General features: G+C 45.2%; 1 protein-coding gene across 1 annotated transcript; it reads left to right on the top strand.

The window, feature by feature from the left end:
• Positions 1-27,870, top strand: LOC119169726 (putative fatty acyl-CoA reductase CG5065). The gene is made up of 9 exons (XM_075885554.1): positions 1-159; positions 876-992; positions 4,974-5,149; positions 7,193-7,265; positions 7,458-7,564; positions 8,879-9,053; positions 13,327-13,595; positions 15,005-15,134; positions 27,652-27,870. Exons 1-9 carry the CDS (start codon positions 19-21, stop codon positions 27,868-27,870), a joined length of 1,407 nt encoding a protein of 468 aa, XP_075741669.1. The 5' UTR covers positions 1-18.

Below are 27,870 nucleotides of genomic sequence, written 5' to 3'. Positions count from 1 at the left end.
TACAACGTCCGTGATCACATGACAACCGAATCGCACCAGCAGCTGCCGCGAAGCTTCATGCCGGAGATGGTGGACCAAAACAGCGAGGACTCTGAGATTGCAAGGTTTTACCAAGACCGAGCGGTGTTCATCACAGGGGGAACGGGATTCATCGGAAAGGTAACTAATCGTTGCCTGCGGCACCGAAATCCAAGTAATTAGGCTGCTCCTTATATTGCAGTCACCGACCATTAGGCATTTGGGTGCTCACACACACTGACATGGGCAGAATCACAGAGGAAATGTGCATAAAGCATACAAATGTGTATACACGCTCGTAATCATGGTTACTGGGCTTCAATAGACCTGGTTAACATTGTGTGTACTGTAGGCAATAATTGAGCGCGAACATACTTCTCAAGAACATGGCGTTTTACGGAATGCTCCTCAACTTCATCTGGGCAGAAAGCCATCTCTGTTCATTGAACTGAATTCTAATCACTCGACAACTTTCAGGATGCTCACAGGGAAAACTTTTTACGTTAGCGTCTTTAGGCAGTATTTTATTTATCTATATACTGACACAGTTTTCATTCAGGGTTGGTCTTCAACAAGAGAACCAGTATTTAACATATCAGAGTGCTTCCGTCTGCTTACATACAGAAACATTTAGTTAGTGTCAGATTACAGATTACAGGCTTTATTTCACACCCATGCACTTGTGGAGCTGTATTACGAACAGCTATAGCGAACAAATTGTTGGCAGCAAGAAGCCATAGGCATGCAAATTATTATGGTGACATTATTTTGTGGCGAAATTGAAAGGTATATTGGATCTGAATGAACTCTCCTCAAATCCCATGTGCGCATCATTTACTTGGACACTCATGGTGCAGGTTCTTCTGGAAAAACTGTTACGATCTTGTCCCGGCCTCAAGCGAGCCTACCTGCTTGTGCGAAGCAAGCGCGGCGAAGAGCCACGGGCAAGGCTGGAAATGATGTTCAACTCCGAGGTGACTATGACTAATGGTATTTTGTTTAACCTGCAGGTGCATACATACGCAGCTCATTATTGCTAACTAAACCATAATGGCTCTGCATTAAAATTAGTCGAGCATCTCGGAGAAAAGCTGCAATGAGCCTATATGAAGATGATTTGTAAGATATTTACAACCAAAGAAGCTAATGTTAGCCGTGTATTACACAATTTCATGAAAGACCATCAATGTCTGTATTACAGCTTACCTTCGAAGCCTGGGTATTTTCTTAAATTAGATGGCCCGAAATGTGTCGTAACTTCCCTGAGATTTACAGATGAGAATCACCAGAACGCGGGGTTCTACTCCCTGAGAGCCCTAGGATAGTTTACTTGCATCGAATGAATGACCGGGAATTCCCTCACATATTTCCTCGGTAGAGTTTGTGTCGGGGCGAAATGCATGTGGGACTACGCATCTTCCACAGCACTGCCAAGTTTTTTTGTTGTGCTTCATGCTTTACGCAGGTGTTAAAATTAGAATAACGAGAAAGGAAATTTTAATAAAGTTATTAGGGGTTTCCATAAATAAAGAAGGGTGCTGGTTGCGTGAGTGATAGGTCTCTCACAATGTATGATGCAGATATATTTCTTTGAAGAACGTTCCTGTGACCACTTAGTTTATGGTTCACCTTGACTCCCTGTGCATGCGTGGATATCGTCGCATTTGGGGCGAAGCTCCTTATAACCGAGCCTTGCTTTCCTTTGTTGTGACAATGTCGAACGATTGCTATTGTGGAAATATGTCAGTTACGAGACAAAGGCTCACAACGGACTTCAACGTTGACATCGGTGAGAGATTGCGGTTACCGGGGGTTATAACCTACTGAGAAGAGTACCGATGAGTTGATCTTTAATAAAATAAGCCTATGTTGGAGCTTCTCAATAAACCTGTACCACAAAGGCTCATGTCGAGCACTATACTTACCCAGAAATCACCTTTAGTAAAATGCTATTTTGGCACCAGTAAGATGGCGAGTTCTTGGATTAATTTTTGAGGCACACCCAACTCGGCCGATTTTCTAAAACTTCCTTGAATGACCTACGAAGACTGGAAGGCGAAATAAATTTCTATTTCTATATACACCTTAGGTCACTGATTTTATATTATGTGGGGCAACACTCGGTAGCGGCAACCACATTCAACACTCTGCCCACGTGCCATGATTCACTTCATGTGGATGAGTGCTCTTTTTTTTTTATGTTGCGATGCTGTTATTTATTAGTGGGTAGTTCGGTGCTTACCAGTTTATCGTTTCCAGTCACCACTCACAAAATATTTTTTCGCGCCATAGTGAACAATCCATAAGATATCTAAGCACCAACTTTCTTTACGTCGCTTTACGGCCCAGCCGGCACAAATGTGTGGGTAGATGTTGTTCTGGAATATTTTTCGCGCATATCAGGTCCTATGGCGAGATGATTTCCAGCTGGCATTTCCGTCAGACGAGGTATGTGGAAAGCACGTTTTACATTAGGGCACTTAGAGGTTACTGGCTGTTAGGTGCCACCTACAAGATGCTATGTTATAATGTCTCATCATACGTTTCTTCCAACGACTTCTAACAATTGTATATTAAAGGACACCGACACTATCCGCTTCAATACAACACAGGAAATATGTCGTGTGTTTTTACGCTGTGTAATTCATTAGCGCTTCAAGACCAAGAACCCGCCAATCTTCAAGACTAAGTACCCGCCGAAGAGCTACTTGCTCGGACTACTTATGTGAGATCATCCAAAAGAAAAAAAACAGAACAAACGCATTTTCTGGGGATATCTGTCACTATTAGTCTCTCCCGATGACGGAAAGAAAATAGTGCAATGGCAACCCTGTCTCTCATCCACGCGACGTCACTATGCTACACACTAGAACGCATTGAATGATGGTAAGGATGATTAGGAGGATAAAAGTGGGGTAGCCTGCCGGCAAATATAGGCGTAGGAGATTCGCAAGTAATAACTTCACCCGAATTCGTTGAAGGCCTAGTGTTGTACGCTTAATGACTCAAGCAAAAAAAATAGGGGGACCCTTAAGCTTCGCTTTTAAAAGTTTGACGCGATAGCAATGTTCTGTTTTAGTGCTTACTCTAGACGCTTAGTGTATGTATATATTCTTTTCTAACTTTTTATGCAGTCAATACGTCGCTGCAGTAGCGTGTGTGTCTTTTGTAGTGGGTGACTGGCTTTAGACATTGATGTCATAAGATTAATACCATGTTCTGACTCCTGATGGCACTGCGCGCTTGTACCACGGAATACTACGGAAATATTTTAGGTTGTATTGTGAAGCGTGCATACATGACATGTGCATGTGTGCTTGTAAAACAATAAAGTTACTTTCAGTGCAGTTCCAAGCACAGGAAGTTATTTTCGCTGTATTTACAAGAAGAGGCATGACTGAGTGATCGAACACCCACTTGCCACGCAAACAACGTGGATTGAATTCCCGTTCAGACCCAGAATTCATTATTATTCTTTTTATTTCATCTTTCTCGATTGTGCAGTCACGCAAAGTTGATAATTTTGCGCTCGCAACAAATGACGCCGTTACCATCGCGGACATGGAAATTTCTTCAAAACGAGCAAACGCTAACGTCTTAAGGTTGAATCACGCTAGAGGTACTTAGCTTGAAGCAAGTGTGGAGCTTGGCAACCTTTTGTGCTTCTTCTCAGTAAGTTATGCAATCACACGGCATCAGAAATTCAGTACTGTTTCAAAAGAGTGCCAATTGCTGCAGATCCTACCTATTGGTTTACAGTTATTGTGTGCTAAAGTAGCCAGTAAAGAGACTATAGCAAAAAGGAATGATTGTAGCGTCTAGTTATTCATGAGTGTAAATAGTAAAAAGGCAGCAAATATTTATTAATAGTCAAAGAAATTTAATAACTGCTGTAGGTAATCACTTATTTGCTTCCAGTTACTAGCATTTTACAACTTTTTGGAAGACTGTATGTCTAGTATCTAGCGGGAAGGAAGCTTGCATGTAATAAACTATTTTAAGCCAATCCTGTATGTATAAGACAATGTTCTGCCAAATCTTTTCGTCAAGGAAACTCGCAACCCACCGCAACAGAGTCGCAGTCGTCACATCGTTGCTTTCACATCGGTGCCACTCAGTGAGCTTCATTGATTTACCAAGTCCCGGATCACTCTTCGGCGGCCCGCGGACGCCTCGGCTCTTAGGCGGCTACGTGACATGCACGTGATCTAAACGTCCCGAGCGAGCCCGAGCAGCCTCGGGCCATTTGCGCGCTTGATACTGGCTGCATCCGCAGTGGCATCTGCTATGCCAGGCATTACCGCCTGCTCCCTCCATAGCTGTGACACAGGCCACAACGCCGACCCGATTCCAACGTAAACAGCAGTTAGGTAGTGAATTATACCTATTTCTGTTGTGATGCAACTTACTGTAAGTGAACTACTTGAGCGCGTGCGAATTGTAGACCGGCGTGGTCGTTCCACCACTGTTTCTCCTAGCGAGTATAACGCGTGTTTGCCCGACCTTCAGGAATACGCACATGCTCGACGTGGCTCAGAACACCGATGACAAGAACTGGGTGCGCAACCAATGCGAAATCCAGAAACATGCGAGAAGTGGACAAAAAAGCAAAGAGAGAGCAAGAGGACGTTAAAAATTTCCGTGTCTAACTTAAGATGGCCGCGCTGGCATGCGCTCCGCGCTGCCCGCACTGTTGGCTGCCAGCTGCCCGAAAGTAATCATTCGGACAGTCCCGGGCCGCAGGCCGCCAGGCACACAAAAAACGAAAATGCGTCCGAGTGATCCCGGACCAGTGGGTGGAGCTTCCAGTTGAACCCCAAGAACAACGAATGCGGCGCCGGCGTCCGGGGCCGTCCGGAGCCGTCCGGGACGTGTAAATAGATGAAGCTCAGTGCTTATGAAGTGATCAGCGATGCATGCTTTGCTGCCAAAATGCAACTTACCACATTTTACAGATGTTCGAAGGCCTGAAGCGTGAACAGCCCGATGCTCTAAAGAAGGTCATAGCGTTGGAAGGTGATTTAACACAGCCAAATCTTGGACTAAGTTTGTCTGACCAAGCCCTGTTGACGGATGACGTTTCTGTCGTCTTTCACTCGGGTGCCACAGTCAAGTTTGACGAGCCTATCAGGCGAGTGATGGGAAGAATTTACCCTTTTATTAATGCGATGCTCTGCTAACTATGCAAAGACAGGGCTCTTGACATTCCACGATGTACCTACCTAAGCAGAAAACAAGAGAAAAAAATCACAGCACATCCAAGGAGTGAATGATGATGAGTGGGGCAAAGCGTCCGTCAGCCCGCCCGTGCTTTCGTTCGTCCGTGCAGACATCCATGAGTCAATGCATGCGTCCGTCCGCCTGTCTATGCATCTGTTCGTGAGTTCATCCATCCGCCTGTCCGTCCGTTTGTGCGTCCATCCATCCGTACGTCCGTCCGTCCGTCTGTCTGTCTGTCTGTCTGTCTGTCTGTCTGTCTGTCTGTATGTCTGTGCGTCCATCTATAGTCAACACTCCAAGTGCCGCCATCTTCCATCTCGCATACCCTGTGGCACATACCCACTCTAGAGCGGTTATGTGCCACCGGTGGTTACTTACGACAACTACTACATACATCGGTGGGTGTACAGACCCACGTTTTGAGGAGCTTTGCCGCTAAAAGCTCCAGTGACGAAGACGCGTCTACGTCGCGTTAGGGAGTCGCAGTGACTTACGAGCTTTCCTCACGGAATACAAGTTAGTCCGTTTTCCTGCAATATAAACTATATATCTCATTCACTGCCTTTACGTTAGCGCCTGTAACTGTCATCGCCCTCCTTCCACGTAATTCGTTTCCGCGTTGTGAAGTTACGTGATACGTACTGAAAGGCTATTCTCAGTTTGATTACTAACGCTCTCTTCTGCTTTTCTTCGCGTTAACCAGTACAAATAAATCACTACAAACAGTCGCGCTACTAACTTGGCGGGCCACTGAGTCGATTTGGCTGGGGAGCCTACATTGTCCGTGCAAACGGGCGGTCATGTAGGCTCCCTAGATACGGCGCTTAGAAGGAGGCACGTGGAGGTAAACGTATGACAGAAGCAACTGAACGGTGAGGTGGGGAGATAAATTGTGTCACTACTGAAACACCCAATCTTTATTAATAAAATAAACAATGTATCAGCCTAGAAGTACGCACGGCTCGTGGCAGTAATATCACTGCGAAGGATTTTCACTTAGAAGGAATCCCCGAGGAAATTGGAGCTTCGCCAACTTCTTCCTTGGAGCAGAGAACATCACCGTATGATGCCACACTTTCGTTTTGTGGCGTATGTGCACGTACTGTCTATTACCGATGTATGCCTGCATCTACAAGCACGAAGTGTTCTTGTGCGCTTTTTACGTCCTCGCTGTCCACCTCGGTGCATCGATGGTCACGGTGCTCGCCTGTTGACCAGAACATCTCGGATTCGATCCCCGTCGCAATGGTCATTTGTTCATCGAGGCGACATAGTAGAGGCCCGAGTATTGCGTGGTGTTAGTGCCGTGTATGTTAAAAAAAAAACCCGGGTTGTCACAATTCGTGGGGCACTCCACTACAGAACAACTATAACTACATCGATGATTCGCGAGGATATTTATTATTTCAAGCCCCCACTCTGTCAAGAATCAGCTAATTCAACACAACGTCGGATGGAAGTCTTTTGTTTCAAATTGCCTGCTATTCCTATTTGTCGATTCCTTTTTAACTTTGACTAATATCTTTCCTTTTTTTATACCGCATAGTAAGGCTTCTTGCAAGGAGCTTTATCTTTTCAGCTGCGGTTACAGTAATGGTGCTGCGGTGTACTACTAAATATGAACGGTAGCCGAAAACCCAGCTAGGGCTACTTGTGTTTGATGTATGTGTTATTTGTCCCTTTGAGTGTCTCATTAATGCTGATGTCATTTAACTAATAAAAAAAGTCGAAATTCTAAAGATTATTTTTTTATTCTAAGTGACCAATGTAATCGAATCACATAATTTTTTTCTTTTTCTAAATTCATGGCATAGTAGCACTACGTAAATTATATGCGTGCGTGCTGAATGGACTCATTCCCAAACTGATTTGGTGTAGCTGAAATCACAACTTAGAAAAAAGTGGTTGTGTTGGGAAAGACGAATAAATGTGATTTAATGCGTTTGTATTCTAGAAAAGCTGTTGAGCTCAACGTTTTCGGCACAAGACGTGTTTTGGACCTCTGTAAGCGGATGCCAAAACTTTGTGTAAGTCACAGTGCTGTTTACTTTTCGCTCACATCTGTGGGTCTAGCACGTTTAATATGTGAATGAGTTTCTGTTAAACTTTACTTGTAGAGGCTCTACTTTGTCTGCAGACTCAAAGATATTTACTTCATTTTGATACATACATTGTTCCTTGCTCAAATGCTGAATTCAGTGCCACTGTTTCGGTTTCAGGCTTTTGTTCATGTATCTACAGCATACTGCAACTGCGATAAGCCGGATGTACAAGAGGTTATATACCCACCCCCTCTAGGTTCTGAAAAAGTCATCAAAGCGATCGAGTGAGTAACTAAGTCTGCTTTTTCGAATTCATTTTTTCATGCAAGTCTTCCATAAAATGAAACTGCTCCACAAGTCCATCTGTTATACGGCAATTTATTTTGTGAGGTAGTCTGGATACAAATTAATCTCTATCGGAGTACATCACATCGACAGTAGGCCACAAAACCCGTTGACGTTAAAATGCTGCATACCGTCCCTTTCAGAATCAGAGAATGATGCTCCAAAACTTTTGTTTCTTAATGAATGTGTTGTATATGATTGAGAAAATAATTTTCACATTGCTAGATAATCTAAGAACCATCAGAGCACTTGAAGGAAACACCAGGTGGTATAAATTGTTGGGAGCTCTTCTATCCAGTGTCTTTCAGAGTTTAACTCGCTGAGAGACGTTATACACCATAAACAAAACAACCATAGCTTTCGCTATACTCAATAAGCTAATTTATTCTTACTTATGACGATTACAATAGACAAGGACCAGTGATGCAAGTAACAGTGTATTGTGGACAAACGGAAAGAGAACCCTCGATTCCCTCTCTCTGTCACTTACTCTGCCCTCGTATGCGGATGGCCCGCTCTTAAGTGTTGGCTTCTCCAACTAGAATGATAGGGAGGGGCCATAAGCGAAATTTTTCTTTCAACTTCAAGCGTGCAACAAATTTTCCTGAAATAGATACGCACCTTAAAAACTTGAATTGAATATTATTTCCCAGAAACCTACTTCAATCAATAAATACATAAAAACATCAGGATCCTTAGCATTACGCTTGTTTTGATTCATACAACTAATATTGCTACGTATTTCAAACATGTCATGAATGACAGATTTAATTGCTATTGCTAGACCACGAGACACCTACCATCCAAATGTAGGAAAATGTTCACACGTGAAGTATGCGCCCACAAACGGGCCGCGTCTCGTCTGAGAGCTAAAAAGTTCTTATCTGCAGTATCTTAGAAAGCCATGTAGTACTTATTCATTTATTTTATTACTTATTTATATACTTTGTACTTATTTCCTTGTTTGTTTATTTTCCTAATGACTGTGGCCTGTTCAGGTACAGTACATAGTGCCTCACTGTTTCCCTACTGCGTCAGTTGTTAGAATGTTGGCAGTCCGCACTGTCACCAGGATCAGCTGGTCTTCAGCTGTTTTTACAAAAAAATTCTATACATGCGAGAAAAAGGTGTCGACAACGTAAGTGCAAACTTTCTTCGAAGGGTAAATAAAAGCTTTTTCAAAGAAAGATGCTTGGTGCTAAAGATAAAAAAAGGAGGGGTATGTGATCTATGGTGTCCATTGGTCTCATTAGGTGCGCTGATAAAAACGCCGAGAGATGTCCACAGTCGCGCCTGTTCGGCCATCCGAATACGTACACGTTGACCAAGAGTTTGGCTGAATCACTGCTGCTGGAAGAACGAGGACATACACCCGTCTCCATTGTACGGCCATCTATTGTCACCGCCGCGATGAACGAGCCACGACCGGTGAGGCAGAAACTTGTGTTTACAGAAAAATTTTGCAAAAGCACTAAACCGGTTTTTCAACGTGTGAATAATCGAACATGGTGGCTTCCATTATATCTTCCACCATGTGATTAGCTGTTTATCAGCTGTGTATAACACATACGCGTTTCTTCACAGTGATCAAAATAATGCTTAATATATGAGCAAACTTCAATGGTTTACTACAGTTTCCGTAATCAACCGAAAAAAGTGATACAAACGATAAGTTCTTATTAAAGCACACGAAATCATTATGCTGGAGTGAGTGTGGATGGACAAGGCACTGCATAATGCATGTTCAACACCCTCGGATAAGCGGGATGCTTTCAGATAAGCAGCAAGGCACTGGAAGTAGTAAAGGAATACGTGTGCTGTTGGCTAAGATGATTTTTCTCGACTGTCGCCATGAGACAACGCCAGAAGACAACGCCGCGAGTACATTTCCTAAATCTTGCGACTCTAAAATAGCAGTTCCACGTAAGGTGAATAAAACTCCGATTCATAATAAACTTGAAATGACGTTATTCAAAAATAACTATAATATGCCTCGAGGCACTTCAATACTACTTTGCCGGCGCAGTATGTAATTATGACAAATGATGAGTGCAGAGCCGAACCATGAGAGTGAATTAACCAGACTAAGCATTACGCAGCAAGCAAAGGGAAAGTTCATTAAGTAATATCGTTTAGAATAAAGCAAAAGAGGTGCAGTAGAATTAATTTCACCTATGCGTGGTCACCATGAAAAGGAAACAGCTTATGCTGAGGAGGATGGAGTGAACCATAGAAATAAAAATCATAAACTGACAAGCAGAGAGCACAGTGTGTCAGTGACAAGGAGTTATGAAGGACATCTCAGTCAAAATCAAGAATAAATAGCCATGAGCAGGGCACGTAGCGCACAGGCAGGAGAACCGCTATGTGCTTAGGAAAGTAAAAAAATCAAACGCGTGAGGGTCAGACGAAAAGTTAGGCGGGAAGATGTAATTAGGAAGTTACGTTAAACCTCACATATCAATCAATTAATTAGGAAGTTTTTTGGGATTACGTCGTGACAGCAAACACAGGTCCGCGTTGATTGGTGACACATGGGAAAGGCATTTTCCCAAGCAGGCTGAGAATGATTGTAAGAAAAATAAACAAAAAAAAACATGATAACAATATTTAACGCGTGTATTTGTTCAAGACATTTGCAGCGACCTCAATGTGGCGTGAAGACAAAATCTCTTTGTCCTACAGATAGATCATCATTCGGGGCGAACTTCGAACAAGTCGTTCAATTTTCTCTGTTGTATTCATGAGAATCATGGCTACGACTTCATTATCTCGACAATCGCCGCACTCTCGTTCTGAAGTGTTTGTAGATGAGTGTAGTGGCGGCTCAAACAGTGGAGTTATCGGTGATATAGCACTGGCCATGCGTCAGGTGAGCCGTTGGTGCTCGTGTCTTGCCTGGATGGTTTGTCGTTGGCGTTGCTGAACGCTTGAGATCGTATACCGGTGATCAATTGATTAGGTGGATCCCTTCTTTCGGCACTGGGCTTCCTCTGAGGCCTCCGGCGATAAGATCACCGCCGTCGTACTTTGTCAGCAGCCTCCTTGAGGATTGAACCATCCCGGACCGTTTTCCTCAACACTTGTATTTCCTTTTTCTTGCTCGGGCAATCTTTCGACAATGTATCGTGAGGGACGTGACAGTTTCTACATTTGCGAAGTTCTGTCTAAGAAGGGTGTGCGCTGTGCGATTCTGAGCACCACGAGCATACAGCAGGGTTTGTACAAAGAGAACTGATGTGTCCCATCCTGTAACAGTTCTGGCATTGAAGCGGCTTCGGTACAAAGTGTCGTACTGCGTTTCGAAAACGTCTAACCTTGACTTGCGATGGAAGGCTGTCTCCCTTGAACACGAGTTTCACACACAGTGATTTGCCCAGGCAACGGGCTTGCAATATGCTAAGTTCTTCAGACATCGGTGTGATGAAAGCTGGAAAGTCACTTTCGCTGATAGCAATGTTGACATAAAAAATTACGCCTGCAATACAGTCGCTGCCATGAAGTATGTAGAAGCAAACGTTGATGTCTTCCAACAGCTTAACGTTGCTCGATAGTTATAGTGTGCTTCGTTGAGTGACGTCTATGGCGAGAATGTTTTTACGGCTATTGATCCACACATTCACGATTTGTCCCTGGGCGAGTGCCTCTAGAGAGCTAGACGTGGCATGATGACCGAGCCCATTGAGACTATGAGCCGCATCGATCGGCACAAACAAAATCGTGTGAATCGGAGGTTCTCGTGTCTTCGTAGCATTCTTACTAGTTGATGAAGATGGCATTAGTAGTCTTCTCTTCGGCTGATGTCTGGCCACAAGCATGAATTGCCCTCGTCGGAGCTTTCGTCGCTGGCAGTGTAGAGTAAATCAGCGTGTCCTAGCTCTCGGCATCGCTCGGGTGGCTGGTACACTTTCTCGTAGCAGCCGTTCCAGTGACTGCAGCGACTCAAAGGTTACTAAGATATTCTTCATTAACTGTTATCTTTAACTTTTTGAAATCTAGGGCCATGAAAACGTCCTGTAAACACACGGTGAATAACATTAGAAAGATCATGTCTCCCTTCCTTATACCCTTATTTATTGGGACTCTCTCACTTTTTTTATGGACAACTCTAAAGGCTGTGTATCCACTGTAGATTTCATATAGTATGTTTATGTAGGGTTAATTGATGCCGTGATTCTGTAGGGCAGTATAACTGCCAAATTCTCGACTGAGTCAAACGTCTTCGCGTAATCTATGAAGGCCATGCATTGGGGCCCGTTCAATTCTCTGCGTTTTTATATCACCTGATTCATAGTATGAATATTGTTTGCTGAGGAGCAGCCTGAAGGATATACTGTTTGGTCCTATGGTTGATTGAACTGTAATGCCACCTAATTCTATTTGCCATTATTTTTGTAAATAGTCTGTAGAAAACTGAGAGCAACCTGATCTGCCTCTAATATTTCAAGTCTTTGAAGTCTTCTTCCTTATGAATTAAGATAATGTTAGCCTTCATCCAAGATTCTGGTACCCTTCCTGCCAAAGACAAGAGACAAAAAGGCTAGTTTTAAAACAATTTCTCCGCCATTTTTTAACAGTTCCGTTGTTACCTTATTGTAACCAGCGGTTTTGCTTTTCAGCATTTCTTCTAGGGCTTTCATTACTTCTCCTGTCCTTACTAGTACGATGCCGAATTCTTCTGTGCTAATATTGCTTTTTACAATATCATCCTTGTGGTCTCGGATACTGTACAGCTGTCTGTAGAACTCCTGGGCCAACTCAACAGTCCTATCTATATTGATTAAGACATAGTCTCCCTTGTACCTTAATTACACCACAGGCAACATTATGGACGACATACTCGTCATTACATTTCAAGTGGTGTGCTTCTTGCACTTCAATATTTTGTAGTAATGTACCACCATGCCCAACTCTCTTCCTCAATCACGCCAGTTTTGAGTGGTGGCACTTGTAGGGCATCGCAGTAACTGAACCGAAATTTGGCCAATTAAAAAAACAGGTCAGTATTTACTTGAGGTGCTGCCCATCGAAGACAGAAAGATTTAATAAAAAGTTGAAAAAATCGACACGTACAATGAGGTAAGTTCCCAGTATGCATAACGTCGACTGAAAAGTGTCTTACGGTTCTTCGCACTTTAGGCAACACAGACATGCATTCACGCACGCACACATACGTTTACAAAAGAGCGTACTAATATGACCATGCTGGCCTTTAAACTGTTCCAACTCGTACGTCAGTTCCCATTTTTTCAAGTCATCTTGACATTCTCAGAACTGCTGTACACAATGAAATAATAGAAGTACTCTGGCGAATGTACGACACGCTTCAGTCGGTGTGCTGTTAGGGGAGAATAACCTGTTTATTTTTCAGGCTTCATTGTTTAAGTCTTGTTTGGCGTTGATCAATTGCAGACACGGTAATTCAGTAAAACCATCACCTAAATAGTATTCAAGGGAAAAGTTGACCAGAATGAAGTGGCATTTGTGCATTGAATCTTGGTTTGTTTTCTCGTCTGGGGATGAGTAAAATTCTGGTTATGTTACCAATTCCAGTAAACTTTCAAAAACCCAATGAAAAACAAGACCGGCCGCCTTTTTCTTTTTGATAGCAAAATGGTTGGATGTAAACTGTGTCAACTTGGGACATCTTCATAAGTATTTGTGTTGAAATAAATCCTATTTTCTGAAATTGTCACATTAGATTTTCCTCAACTGGATAACCTATTGCAGATCCAAGCAGGTGAAAGTTTTCCACTGCACCAGTGGTGCAGTGAAGCCCCTGACCAGGGCCGAAGGGGTTCGCATGGCAAAGAAGAACGTTTTGCGGCACCCGCTTCCCGGCACTATCGGTTTCCCCAAGTTTTCAACGACAAACATCAAACTCTGGCACCAACTCAAGCTTTGGGGCTTGCATTATGTGCCTGCATGCCTTATTGACCTGGCCTTGCAGCTGTGTGGACGGAAGCCAAGGCGAGTACCATGATTATATGTCACGCAGTTGGCAATTAGCGGCGTGAAATTCAGGCATGCAGTATGACAAGACATGAAAAATGTTCGAGAGAGAGGGAAACATGGAGTAAATTCATTAGTAGGCAGAGAAGACGGCCCGAACTAGTACGCTCTCCCCTGCTGCTCTGCGGAAAGGAACGGGGAAGAAGAGTAAAGTAATAAAGTGGGCTCATATGAAGAGGGAGAAGGGGCGTTTATGTTGAATTCTCCTAATAAATATTGTGAAAGCCTAAATATAAACCGACGCACTCTATCAGAACTGGCCTCGTAGCAGTTGGCAAAATGCCGGCTTACGCATTGCTGACAAAAGACCATTTTTGCTCAATGTTTGGTACACCAGTGCCTGGCAGCGTTGAGGTCAACATTTTCTGTCACACATAGAGTGAGCCATGGCAACATAAATTCAATGTTATTCTACGCACTTGGCAGCATTCACATTTAGAGTTCACCATGCGGCCGACGATGTGTCCTTAGTGGCGAGTAAAGACGAGATTCAGTGACTGCGTGCACTGACTATCAGAGCAAAACCCTGATTTTCATTATTTATTTGAAATAAAAAAAGTGTGTTTTATGTTTATCAATGCTTGGGAACAGACAACTGCTGCGAGGGCCTGTAGTGTTTTACGATGCTCGGCCGTTCACCGGAAAGCCGTGAGTATTCATCCTATACGCCCCTATCACATTTTGATAAAAGAAATGCTGAAGTCTTGTGTATGCTGTGTGATTTCACTGTGTGCTTAAAAGTCATAGACAAGTGGAATTATTTATAGCCTTTACTGCAGCGTCTTTCATAACCTGAATCACATTGGGGCGGTAATCTCGGCATCCAACCATTCTCAACCGAGCATGATATTTTGTTGGTATAGAGAAGTCTTCGTGGCCCAATCCCAAAAGATAGTGCAGCCTGAGACCACGGCCAAAACTATGGTTAATCCAGACATTCAAACAAGTTGATTCAAGCCTGTTTCTAAGCCCAAATTAATTCTGAGTAAGCTTATAATTCAGAAGAACTTGGCTAGTGCAATACATTTCAGGTAGAAAAAAGAATCTAGAAAGAACTTTTTGGAAACCGTATAAAGGCGCGTTTCTCTTTCAAAGAATTTGTTATTTTATCAAAGATTTTTAACCTAATATACTCTGCATAACAGCTGTTTCTTGAAATAAACCTAAAAATTTAATAAATTTGAGGGTTTATATGTCAGATTGAGCCATTTTGTGATGCTTCATAGTTAACTGACTTGTGGCTCGCACAATGTTACATGATCTTGGTTTCGTGGTAGATTTAACTTCACAAGAAAGTGACGCTTGCTTGCATTTTCTCAGTGCGACCAGAAGCATTAGGTAATATTTTCTCCAACATTCCTACACAGGTTCGTAAGGCGCTACGAGAAGGTTGGTAAAGCTGTGAGAGTCGTCGAGTACTTCACCACAAATGGCTGGCTGTTCAGGATGAATAATGTCCAGAAGCTTCTACGTGAACTCTCTCGCACAGATGCGAAGGTAAGTTTAGGCAAGTCCTATACCTTTGTCACACGGCCACCACCAAACTTAGTTGAACACCGTCAACGTAAATCTCCCCTATGGGTTTTGACGGAGAAGGAGTTGTAGCAGTGTCACACGGCAATGACAAGGTTGTAACAGTTGCCGCGAGGGGGCTCAGCTGGCGTTGTTTGATTTTCGGAAAAGTATTCTAATTTGATCCTTAGGGATTTTTTTGTGAATCCTCGTTATGCGGTTTTTACAAAAAAGCACTATAAAGTAGGTATGCGACCAACCAACCATTAAAAATAATTTCAAATAAAAACGCATTTGCTAAATGTAGCAATGCTGCTAGTGACGCTGGCCACATTGTGCTTTTAGTTGTTTTGTTGCCTGTGTACATGCCCGGTACGAAAGTTCTTATGCTTTCTTGCCTCGTGAGCGCGCATTTTGTATTCTTCAGCCATGAGTGACACAGCGGACGACATGAGGAAGTGGTGCGATATTGCACTGGTAATGACGTTGATCGGCTGGCACCGGCCGGCCCGACTCGCGAAGCACACTGTGTAGGGCATCGGTGTTGAGAGTAAGTGAACTCTGGCGGGCGTAAATATTGTAAAGAAACACGCGTTGTGAATGAATACTACAACGAAAGAACGTTTAATATTTCTAAAATCTATTATTCTTTCACTGCGGCCACTTAGTGCACGAAATTTTTCTCTGACCTCCAGACTGCTGAGGACGAGAGTACCTCGTTTCGCTGCGAAGGGAGATCGTTGAACATCCTTTGCGAAATGCTCCGTTCACCTTCGTTTGCGTAAAGGTGGCCGTGTGACACCAACCGCATCTTCGTTGTCGTAAAGACGAGGGAGTTAAACGGTCTTCACGGGTGCCCGTGTGACAGGGGTATTAAACTCACTTGAGTAACCGAACCGCAGTCACAAAATGTATTCTTACGGGGCGAGGACTGTGAAAACATGGGAAGCGGGGAGAAAGGGAGAATTGAGTTTGAACAAAATCCCGGTGAAGGCTTTGTATTGAAAAAATTCATTTTCCATATCTGGTATACAGTTTGTTTTTAAAAGATTAATTCAGGGCTACGCCTTTAGAAGCACAGTGGTACCGAACTACACAACCGAAAACCTTAACGCCACTCCTGAAGTAGCGTAAGGTAAGGTAAAATGCGGCAAAATAATATTTTTAAAAAGTTAATATTACTTTTCAGTTTTTCACTCATTACAAGTAAACATCAGCACAGAAACGTTCCTTCGGGTACAAGGTATGTACTACAGAAATATTGTCATGTTGCCACCGTCCAAAACAATATTTTTAAAATAAGTTAAATTTTCCCCACGTGTCTCACTTTGCCCCAACCTGCGGTGCCAAACGAGATGCTGTGTGGGGCAAAATAAGACAATAAAAAAACGAAATCCTTCAGTTCTTGCAGTAGAGACTTGAAATTCACTCTGCGGGCAATCACGCAGTCTTAAGGAGCCAAGGCCTTTGATTTCATGCATTGCATTTATGCAGAACGTGGTGTTCTGTTGCTCTGAAACTCCCTGCAGATAAACAAAAAACACCGGTCTTTCTTTGCGGTAATGTCTTTTCTTGAACGCTTGCACATCATTGAATTATTCAGCAAATGCAAGCTAGGTATATTTTGAAGTATTTTGTGTAACTCTTTTTGTCATTTTGAATCAGAAAACCTGAGGCGCCTCCGATCTTAATGCATTTAAAACTGTGCTAAATTTATACTTTCGAACGCTTTTTTTCAATTATTGTATAAAAAATTCTTTAAAACTCAATCCTAAGAGGTATTTGTGCACGACTTGGCTTGGAGATTCCGCCATTTTTTTGTGCGTGTCTTGAGAGCACGCATTTTTGGGAACACGGAAAAACTTGATAGACAACGAATGAACGCAGTGATGTCTTGGACGGCAATCAGGGCTTTTAAAGACGATAGTCTTTCTTGGGGACCTTCCACGTCTGTCTGTCTGTCTGTCTGTCTGTCTGTCTGTCTGTCTGTCTGTCTGTCTGTCTGTCTGTCTGTCTGTCTGTCTGTCTGTCGGTTTGTACATATGTCTGTTTGTCCATCGTTACCGCAAAGCGGTTACTCTAAACAGCCCCAGCCGATACCCCGAACAGCCCACCCCATCCGCAGCGCCCACCAATGTTGCTCAAGAATCAGCGTTTATACGTGTGTGGTTGTCAATTGAAAAGCAATTATTGCGCATATCTGAGGCACCATAACAACACATATATATTTTGCCTGTTCGTCTTTTACTAGCAAAGGCAAATATAAGTAATTCTAAGGGCCATAGCACTTATCACGCTGCACTGACCATGCAACGCTTGCACGAAGAAGCGAGTGTTTCCAACAGTTTGCTAAGACGACACGGTAAGGGCACCTACCCGTCGCCTTGCGTTCCATACCTTATCACCTCTGAGACGGGCGCGCACGCCCGTCGCAGGGCCACGCGCTTTGTTTTCCAAAAAGAACTGCCAGATGGCGCTCATGTCTTACGTGTGACGTGATTTGATGCGCCAGTTCACCTACGCTGCACGATCGAGGCACTTCAACGCAGTGCCTCCGGTATACTATTCACCAATTTTCTTGCGCAGAACATCAAATAAATGTTTTGTTTACTCTCTCCGCAGGCAAGACTATCGTCTTTCGACGACATTTGCAGATTAAATGCAGATATGGGGCCAATATTTTATGCCGTTTTCCTCAGAAGAAGCTCCTTGGGACATTCTGTTGTATGCCGAAGGCCTCCTAAACAATGAAACTATACATAGTGAGTGTAAGTGAAAGGTTTCATTGATCAGGTACTCTCTGAGGCTATTGGGCGCCTTTTGTCGCGTTTTTCCCACCTCACATGCCAGAAATAAAAAAAATGCTTCTACCAAGGGCACTAAACGCACTACTTTTGGTGTTACGTAGCTGGTAGTGTAAAGTCCCCATATATATATATATATATATATATATATATATATATATATATATATATGAAAAAGGGTTTATTGGCGACTGTTGCGACGGTGGTCCTACGAAGAAACACGATCGTGCAAGAGCAATGGTCAAGCAGATGCCGGCGATGATCAGCACGAGCCGAGCGAGCGAAGCCCAGCACCCAGTACCCAAGCGGTGGCGATGTTGCTTGCCAACGATGCTCTTTCTTCTTCACAATTTGCCCCCGCCGAAAAAGAGCCATCCTGGCGACCTAAGAGTCTGGAGGCAGAGGGCTATGATATGGCTTAAGGCGGGCGACGTGTACGATGTCACGTCCACGCCGGCGCATGTCGTCAGACGGGGAAAGTGGCTCGATGAGAAAATTCACCGGCAAGGTTTGCTCTAAAACGCGGTATGGGCCCTCGTACTTTGGAACGAGTTTTGAGGAAATGCCGGGGGTTTGGTAAGGAACAGCCAGCCATACAAGTGATCCCGGGGAATAGCTGGGGCTTTGTGAAGAGTCGGCGTTGTTTTCTTTCTGGCGCTGTTGTTCTTGTGACGTAAAGGTGCATGCGAGTTCACGGCACTCTTCCGCATTTCGGGCAGCTTCGGACACAGATGGGCATTCGGATGCGTCAGGACGGTATGGAAGGAGAGTATCGATGGTGTGGAATGGTTCGCGTCCATAAAGAAGAAAGAAAGGTGAAAATCCAGTGGTAGACTGTGCCGCGGTGTTATATGCGAACGTGATGAATGGAAGAATGCGATCCCAGTTAGTATGATCGGATGTCACATACATGGCGAGCATATCGCCAAGGGTGCGGTTAAATCTTTCCGTGAGCCCGTTAGTCTGCGGGTGGTATGCCGTGGTCTTGCGATGAACAACATGGCATTCAGAAAGCAGAGACGTGACGACTTCTGATAGGAAGGCTCGACCTCGGTCGCTTAGTAGTTCTCGAGGTGCACCATGTCGTAGTATGAAGCGATGAAGGATGAAGGATGCTACGTCCCGCGCAGTGGCACTTGGAAGGGCGGCGGTCTCAGCGTAGCGTGTTAAATGGTCCACAGCGACTATTATCCACCAATTTTCATCTGATGTTGTTGGTAGAGGGCCATAGAGATCAATTCCGATCCGATCGAATGGTTTGGCAGGGCACGGAAGCGGTTGAAGCGCACCGGACGAATGGAAAGGCGGTGATTTGCGGCGTTGACAGTCAGGACAGCCCATAACGAATTTTCGAACGAAATTATACATTCCGCGCCAGTAGAAGCGATGGCGAATGCATTCGTAAGTTTTGAAAACTCCGGCATGACCACATTGGGGATCGTCGTGAAAGGAGGCGCAGATTTGTGATCGCAAGCTGCGCGGGACAACCAAGAGCCACTTACGACCTTCGGGGGCGTAGTTGCGTCGGTGTAGCAGCCGATCACGAATGGCGAAATGAGCAGCTTGGCGTCGGAGAGATCGTGGTACCACAGTGGTTGACGATCCAGAAAGACAGTTAAAAAGGGAAGCGATCCACGGGTCCTTGTGTTGTTCACTGGTAAAGGAGTCGAGGTCGAGAGATGCGATGAAGTTGGTACCAGTGGTTCCGCAGGCCGAGTCGGGAGGTAAAGGCGAACGCGACAGGGCGTCGGCGTCAGAATGCTTGCGTCCGCTGCGATAGATGACACGAATGTCGTACTCCTGGATTTGCAGTGCCCACCGAGCTAGGCGGCCAGAAGGGTGTTTCAATGTGGCAAGCCAACAAAGTGCATGGTGGTCCGTTACCAGGTCGAATGGGCGACCGTACAAATGAGGCCGGAACTTGCGAAGCGCCCACACTAGTGCCAAGAACTCTTTTTCAGTGACGCTGTAATTGGCCTCAGCTTTAGTAAGTGTGCGACTCGCATAAGCGACGACGTATTCGGAGTAGCCCGGCTTGCGTTGGGCGAGGACGGCGCCTAGACCAACCCCACTAGCGTCTGTGTGAACTTCCGTTGCATCTGTTGGGTCGAAATGCCGAAGAATTGGAGGAGATGTTAGCAGACTACGGAGCGTGGCAAACGCGACGTCGCAGTCAGAAGACCAGGATGAAAGGTCTGCATCACCGCGTAGGAGGTTGGTCAGTGGTGACATGATCGATGCAAAATTTCGCACGAAGCGCCGGAAGTACGAGCATAGTCCGACAAAACTGCGTAATTCTTTCAGTGTAGTAGGTTTCGGGAACTCAGCGACTGCTCGCAGTTTTGCAGGGTCGGGTCGAACACCGTGCTTGGAGACGATGTGCCCTAAGATGGACAGCTCTCGCGCGGCGAAGCGGCACTTTTTAAGGTTCAGTTGGAGCCCAGCGTTGGTTAAACACGTCAGAACCAGTTGTAGCCGAAGCAGATGCGTAGGAAAATCGGGAGAGAAAACGACAATGTCGTCGAGGTAGCATAGACACACAGACCACTTCAGTCCACGCAGTGTGTTGTCCATGAGTCGTTCAAACGTGGCAGGAGCATTACAAAGAATAAATGGCATTACGTTAAATTCGTACAGGCCATCTGGTGTAATGAACGCAGTTTTCTGGCGATCAGCTTCTGCCATAGGAACCTGCCAGTATCCAGATCGTAAGTCTAAGGAGGAGATGAATTCGGCTCCTTGGAGGCTGTCAAGGGCGTCGTCTATGCGCGGTAATGGATAGACGTCTTTCCGCGTCACCTTGTTTAATCGCCAGTAGTCGACGCAAAATCGAATCGATCCATCTTTCTTTCGAACTAGAACGACAGGAGATGCCCAAGGACTGTGCGATGGTTGAATAACGCGACGGCGTAGCATCTCTTCGACCTGGTCGTTGATGACGTGACGTTTTCAGCAGAGACACGGTACGGTCTTTGTCGCAATGGCTGGTGCGAACCGGTGTCAATGTAGTGGTGCACTGCAGAAGTCCGACACAATTGCGGCTGAGAAACGTCGAATGAAATCGCGAAGTGCTGGAGGAGATTAAGAAGCTCGGCGCGTTCATGGGCACTTAAGGTGTCGGCGATGGAACTCGAGAAGGTGTCACTCGATGAGCATTCCAGTGGGGTAAGGGCATGAAGTTCGGTCGAGGCGCTACTGCACGATTCGTCTGGCATGTTAAGGAATAAAGAGGAATAGAGGTACTCCACTCGACCGAGACATTCGCCGGCAAGTAGCGTAAGCGGTGCAGAAAGGGGGTTGTGGACGAAAATATTGCTTCGGCCCGCAGTGACGTCGAGTGTAGCGAAAGGCAAGGAAACGGCTCTGCGGCTCATGAAAATGTCGGAAGGTGTAAACATTACTGTAGCATTATTATAGTCATCGCAGCAAACCGGGACAACGGCAAGAGAGGCTGGCGGAATTTCAGTGTCCTCACGCACAAGTTTTGGCGACCGCTCAAGGGTTTCGTGCAAAGGTTCGTCACACAGGTGCGAAAATTGAACTTCAGCGCGTGCGCAGTCGATGATGGCATGATGATTTGACAGAAAGTCCCACCCGAGGATAACGTCATGCGAGCACACCGAAAGGACGATGAACTCGACAACGTACATAGAGCCTTGGATGAATATGCGGGCCGTACAGGTGCCGAGAGGTCGAACTTGTTGTGCGCTAGCTGTACGAAACGATAGTCCAGAGAGTGGCGTGGTCACTTTGCGTAGGGAGCGGCAGAGCGGGGCGGCTATAACAGAAACGACAGCACCTGTGTCGACGAGGGCAAAGGTAGAAACACCATCGACAGATATAGCGACGACGTTAGCTGGTGAAGTGCGAGGACTTGAGCATTTCGACGACGGCGCAGTTCTTGCCTCTGGAACTGCGGCGTTCAAATTTCCCGGTTGGAGGAAGCGGGTCTAGGACGCATTGGGGACAGTGATCGCCTGCGAGGAAATGGGGAGCGGGGAGAGTGAGTTTGAGGCTGGGGTGACCGAGACTCAGGAAGGTTAGTGTATCCATACTGCGGTGAGGGATAGGGAGCAGGTATGTGCATGGGCTGTGGGTCATACGGTAACGGCCGAGTAGCGTCGTGGAGTGGTTGGAAGCGACGGCGACAATATCGTGCCACGTGTCCTGGAGTACCGCAGGCGTAGCAGATCGGTCGATTGTCAGGAGTGCGCCAGGAATTGCTGACTCGTGGTGCGGCCCAAGGTGTCGAAAAAGGGGCAGAGTGGGGAGCGACTGAAGACATGGGTGGCAAATGCTGCTGGCGGGGTCTGCTACGTACCACCTGGGCATACGTAAGAGGCGCGGCCACGGGCTGCATAGCCGGCGCATGAGCAACAGGCATGGCCACAGGCTGCTGGTGGGCAGCGACGGGAACAGCCTGAGCTACCTCTTCGGCAATAACGTCGCGGAGTGGTGAGGGCAGACGAGAGGATGGCGGCTGCTGCGTGAAGGGAATCAACGACAGTTGTCGAGCTACTTCTTCACGCACGAAGTCTTTAATCTCTTGCAGGGTTGGTGAGTGGTCGGGAACAGAAGTGAGACTGGAGAGCGAGTCGGCGTGTGAGGAAAATGGCCGAGTCAGGGCGCGCTGCTTGCTCAACTCGTCGAAACTTTGACACACAGTGACAAGTTCCGCAACGGTGGCAGGATTACGGGCCAGGAGCAGCTGATATGCACCGTCATTTATCCCTTTTAGGATGTGTTGAATCTTCTCCGACTCGGGCATGGTGGTGTTCACACGGTTGCAAAGACCAATAATGTCTTCGATGTAGCTGGTGAAAGATTCCGTTGGCTTTTGTGCGCGAGTCCGCAAGCGTTGTTCGGCTCTGGACTTGCGGGCTGCGGGTCGGCCAAAAACATCAGCAAACAAGGTTTTAAAGATGGACCACGTCGTAATGTCGTTTTTGTGGTTGTTATACCACATTTCGGCCACGTCAGTGAGGTAAAAGATGACGTTAGTCAATTTGTCCGCGTCATCCCACTTGTTTGCGCTCACCAGTTCGTAGTTAGCGAACCAGTCTTCCACGTCGGTCTCATCAGCTCCGCTAAAGACCTTGGGCTCTCTCAAACGAAGAACGCCGGGGTTGCTGGGGGATGGAGTGGAAGAGCCAGGTTGCGCGTTGTTGGTAGCCATGATGGGAGGTAGCGTTCGGTTGCGCAGCTCCAGGTTCAGGCGACGGCGAATGGAAGCACCCAAGTTCAGGCGACGGGGAATGTCAGCACCCTCCACCAATTGAAAAATGGTTTATTGGCGACTGTTGCGACGGTGGTCCTACGAAGAAACACGATCGTGCAAGAGCAACGGTCAAGCAGATGCCGGCGATGATCAGCACGAGCCGAGCGAGCGAAGCCCAGCACCCAGTACCCAAGCGGTGGCGATGTTGCTTGCCAACGATGCTCTTTCTTCTTCACATATATATCAGAAATTTAGACAAGCACCAGCATTTATCGCTGGAAAAAAGTAAAAAAGAAAAGAAGCTTTTGTATTAGCTTTAGAGGCCTGCAATGTCAAATTGTTGGGTTTTGTCTCGTGTCTCAATTTACTCCACTCGATACCTTTCGAGTTTAACTTCCACGGTTATGTTTCAGCACAGGGTGACCGCAATGGCTGCCTCTCACTAAAATGTTTTCAAATCGGTTCTGCCTGCACAGCTTATCCACACAAGGTGAATATTGATTCACGATACATGAGAAAAATGAGGGAGAACCATTTACCAGTGTCACAAAAAGCCACAAACCAATGAGAGAAGTAGGCGATGAAGCCTGTCGTTTGCGGGCTGTGTGTTTGAGACGCGGGTGTGTCTTTGAAATAATGCACATGAGCAAAAGTGTCTTAGGATATATTTCATTTTGCCCCATATCATGTGAACGCTTTCCTGCAGCTTAAAGCTACGTCCCTATTCATTATTAGTGAATAGATAAACCAACGATGTAAATGCGTTAAATGCTGTCCTGACACTTTTCAGACAGACTCATGACACAACTTGTGCTGTGATATCCCGAAAAGTATTTTTAGGGGGTATCTTGATATTTCAGCTGTTCAACTTCGACGTGCAAGCCATCGAATGGAGCCAATACTGGCAAAACTACATACTTGGAATCCGCAAGTATTTGTTGAAGGTAGAAGAGTCTAAAGAGCCAGTCTCACAGAAACACCTGAGACGGTGAGAAACTCTCAAAACACCGCGAACTTCTAAAACCTGGAGTGTCTATAGTGACTGAAGTATAGAAGTGTCTATTCACTGCAAACAAAGGAATGAAAACTTCTCCAGACAAATCACACAACGAGTGTGACAGGTGCTGGAAATATTTTTAAACATCTGAATTGTTCGTGCCGCAGGTTTTAAGCGCTTTTTCAAAACTATGGACCGAGAATGAACAGGTGTCCGCACTCACGTTTTCTGGATACACATAGCATCTCTGACGACTCTCTCAGACTTTCGTACGCGCTTAGCATGAAGGCATTGCATGCAACATTGCATAGCTTCCTGTTAACTTTAACTCCTCCCTTCTGTGTCTTTTGGTTCAAACAGTGATAAACAATTGAAAGTCGAAGAACGTACGTGTAACAAAAAATAATTCTTTGTTTTTGTCAGTATTCGTATTGTTGGTTTGAAGATGTCTTTCACATTTTGTAGAGGGAAAAACATTCATTTGAAACATTTCTGAATTCACAATTTTGCACTGAATCTAGCACTAACAAAAGCTGTTCCATTTTGTATTGCCTTCATCATGTTTCATTCTTTTGTGATTGGGCGTAGCACTTTTATAAGAGAAAGCTGACGTAGAGTGTGAGACTGAAAATTCATGTAGGCATGGCTGCATCACCTAAATTTAAAAAGGCAGTTTCGTCTTGACTTGGAATCAGCATATCACACACATGTGCTGATGCTGAATTTGCTCTTACTGAACTCATAAGTATGTATAAAAAAAGACAGATAATATAAAAGTTGTCTAAAACATAAGACCTTGTCCGTATACCATGCGGTATGCTTGCAATTAGCTATAATTTGAACGTGATAGCGTTAAAGAAAACCCACCGCCGGCGTCGGCTCCGTTGATTGAGAGCGAAAAATCGTCTGTGCGTCTGTGACCGAAAAATCTTGTTACCGAAATAGCCACGCGAGGCCGCTACTTGTCCACTCGTGCGCGTGCGATCACACAGAAAAAGGCAGGCATAGGAAGAAAATGGGGCTCAAGGTCATGAAGTGCGGTAGTTTCTTTGCCCTGCCACCCCTCCTTGATTAGCTTCCAGCGCTTTCGTCGGGACGAGAGAAGAGATAATGCAATTGCAGCATGCGACAAACCTTCGGAACTCCACTCGCCCTGGACAGATTTTTAAAAATTTTGCGGCGTTGATTTCGTGAAGCAATAAGCTTTTCTCGCGAATTCATTCCATGGTTACTTGAAAAAGTGTTTTAGGGCCCCTTTAACGCATTTTGTTTGACGGGTGTCACGGCGAAAACGAGCCCATTCGGCGATAATAGCGCGCGCTGGTCCAATTTACTGTGTGCGTGCTTGTGTGCGTGTGTGTGTATGTAACATAACATATGAATAGGTATGCACTTAGTGGTTGAAGGGTGCACTAGGGGCCAGATTTTGCTATCGCGTTCAACTCCTAAAGGCGAAGTTTAAGGGTTCTCAAATTTTTGTAAGTCACGCGAAAAACAGGTTTTTTAGTAAGTTTTGACAGGAGCTTTTGGCAGGAGCACTTTCAGCCTGTACTTTCAAACATGGAAACATCTGGTCTACAGCCAGTGATGACAAAAGTTGTAATGGTGTATGCCATTTATATTGTTCGATTTTTATTGAAGATGTCATTTGGAGATACCATTCTATTCCAGATGCCATTTTATTGAAGATTCGATTTTCATTGTGTACACTCTGCAGCGTCATAGAGAGCCCATGCCTTAACGTAGTGACATAAAGTTACGAAAAACTGTGGTGGCTTGCATATGTGCTTGCAAGATCCCCATTGTGAGCGGCCTGATTCATTAAAAGCAACTTCAGTTGTTTTTCGGCATTGCAAAGCTGAAAAGCAATTAACGGCTGTTTTGTGTTGTCTAGGCATCAGATTTACCAGACCGTCCCGACTTATGCTAGACTTGACTCGAGTATAGGCCAAATCTAGTCGCAGTAACCTTAGCCACTAGACCACTACGGAGGGGTTGACCCGCAGGTCGTGGGATCGAATGGCGCTTGCGGCAGCTGCATTATCGATGGAGGCGGAAAGGCTGTAGACCCGTCTGCTCTGATTTCGATGCACGTTAAAGAATTCCAAGTAGTCTAAACTTCCGGAGCCCTTCTGCACGGCGTCTTATAATTATATGGTAGTTTTGGGACGTTAAACCCCACATATCATCTAGTCGTAGTGATGACAGTATGGTAAGCAGAAGGTTCAGAAAATGAAGAATAGGAATTATTACTAAAGTAGTATTTCGTAGATCTACCTCCAGTTCACGTGACGGACTACGGCGGGGTAGACTTTAGAAAGAAGTCACGCGAGCCCATCTTCTAAGATCAGCGTATTCTAAAAATGCAAAAGCTATCGGCCTTCCATCTAATGCGTGGTTGGCTGATGACATAAAATCAAGGCTAAGCTGGTTCTGAGCGTCACAGGTGCTGTAACAGCCATACTGGTGAATTCCAAAGGCTAATCTGATTGCTTCTAGATAATTTCTAGTCTTTAGATAAGGAACGGAATTGGTTTTCACGTCTTTGTTAGGTTTTAGCTAGGTGATGCTATAACGTGTTTCTACCTTGACTCTCGGCGCAGAAAGGTTCGAATTATGCCGCAGACAGTCACAGACACGACACGGCCCTGTCGTCATATGCCTTCTATCGCTTCGGGTTCTCGCAGCCACCATCGTCTTTTCCGCTCCCTAGTACTTTTTCGTCATCTCGGTGCCTTCGTTTTGCCGTCACCTCATTGCTATCTGTATGTGGAGTGAACTGTTGCCTTTTTCATTTTTCGTGTATTAGATTCGCCCATTTATTTGGCTCTTACCCGTTTTTCATAATGATAAATTTTCTGCAGATAGTGAACAAGCAACGATTCACTTAATCTTTTGGCTGCCATAACCCGTTCTACACCTTTCGGCATTGTTTTGATATTGTTGCGGCCACAGTGCCGAAAAAACTTGGCGCTTAAGCCTTTAGTGCCTGGCATTAAGCATATGAGCATTTAGTGCCTGCCTTGAATGCTGATAGGCCTAAATAGCGAATGATGAGGCAAGGTGCTTTGTGGGAGCATTGGTGAGCCTGCTCACTGGAGCTACAACTGAGTGCGTATGCGCATAACGGCCATGGCTGACGCGGATATCTGAACGATGACTTCGATTCGCTGATGTTCGAGTCGTCGCAAAACCATACTTCAAAAAGCCGTGGCATTGTGGTTTGGCGTGAATCTGTACACGGTGCATTGCTCGAGTTCTGATCATTGCTCCGATTCTGCCTGAAACAACTTTGTAGTTTGCTAATGTATATCATTCTCGAAATGCTTGCTTTACATATTCAACATTTTCTACTGCTTATGGATATTGATAGAGTCCTTATTTCCCTCACCTACCTTGAAAAGGTGGGTTCATTGGCAATAAGCTTTAAATAAAAACAAAATTTGATATAACAGTTGAGTCATCGTGTTTTGGTCTTTGCAGGCTCTACGTTATGCACTTAGTATTCCAAGCACTGCTGCTCATGTTTGTCTGGTGGCTACTGCGGACGAGCACAGCGTGGAACTTGTACTCCTTCGTGGTGATCTCTGCAAAAACGACGTGCCAAATGCTACTGCACCTACTGGATATGCTGCCGAAGTAGTGACACGCACTGTGACAACGAATTACTTTGACGGCAACCTCTCTTCAAGTGGTCCGTAA

This window comes from Rhipicephalus microplus, chromosome 2 (genome assembly GCF_043290135.1).
Source record: "Rhipicephalus microplus isolate Deutch F79 chromosome 2, USDA_Rmic, whole genome shotgun sequence".
Classification (NCBI taxonomy): domain Eukaryota; kingdom Metazoa; phylum Arthropoda; class Arachnida; order Ixodida; family Ixodidae; genus Rhipicephalus; species Rhipicephalus microplus.
Note: the sequence above shows the minus strand (reverse complement) of the source record. Positions and strands in the feature narration are given on the sequence as shown.

Bases quoted from the DNA above. Each gene is read 5' to 3' on its own strand.
- LOC119169726 (XM_075885554.1), top strand. From the start codon at position 19: ATGACAACCGAATCGCACCAGCAGCTGCCGCGAAGCTTCATGCCGGAG. The intron at 5,150-7,192 runs GCGAGTGATGGG...TTTGTATTCTAG, and splicing joins AAGTTTGACGAGCCTATCAG to AAAAGCTGTTGAGCTCAACG. The intron at 13,596-15,004 runs GCGAGTACCATG...ATTCCTACACAG, and splicing joins CTGTGTGGACGGAAGCCAAG to GTTCGTAAGGCGCTACGAGA.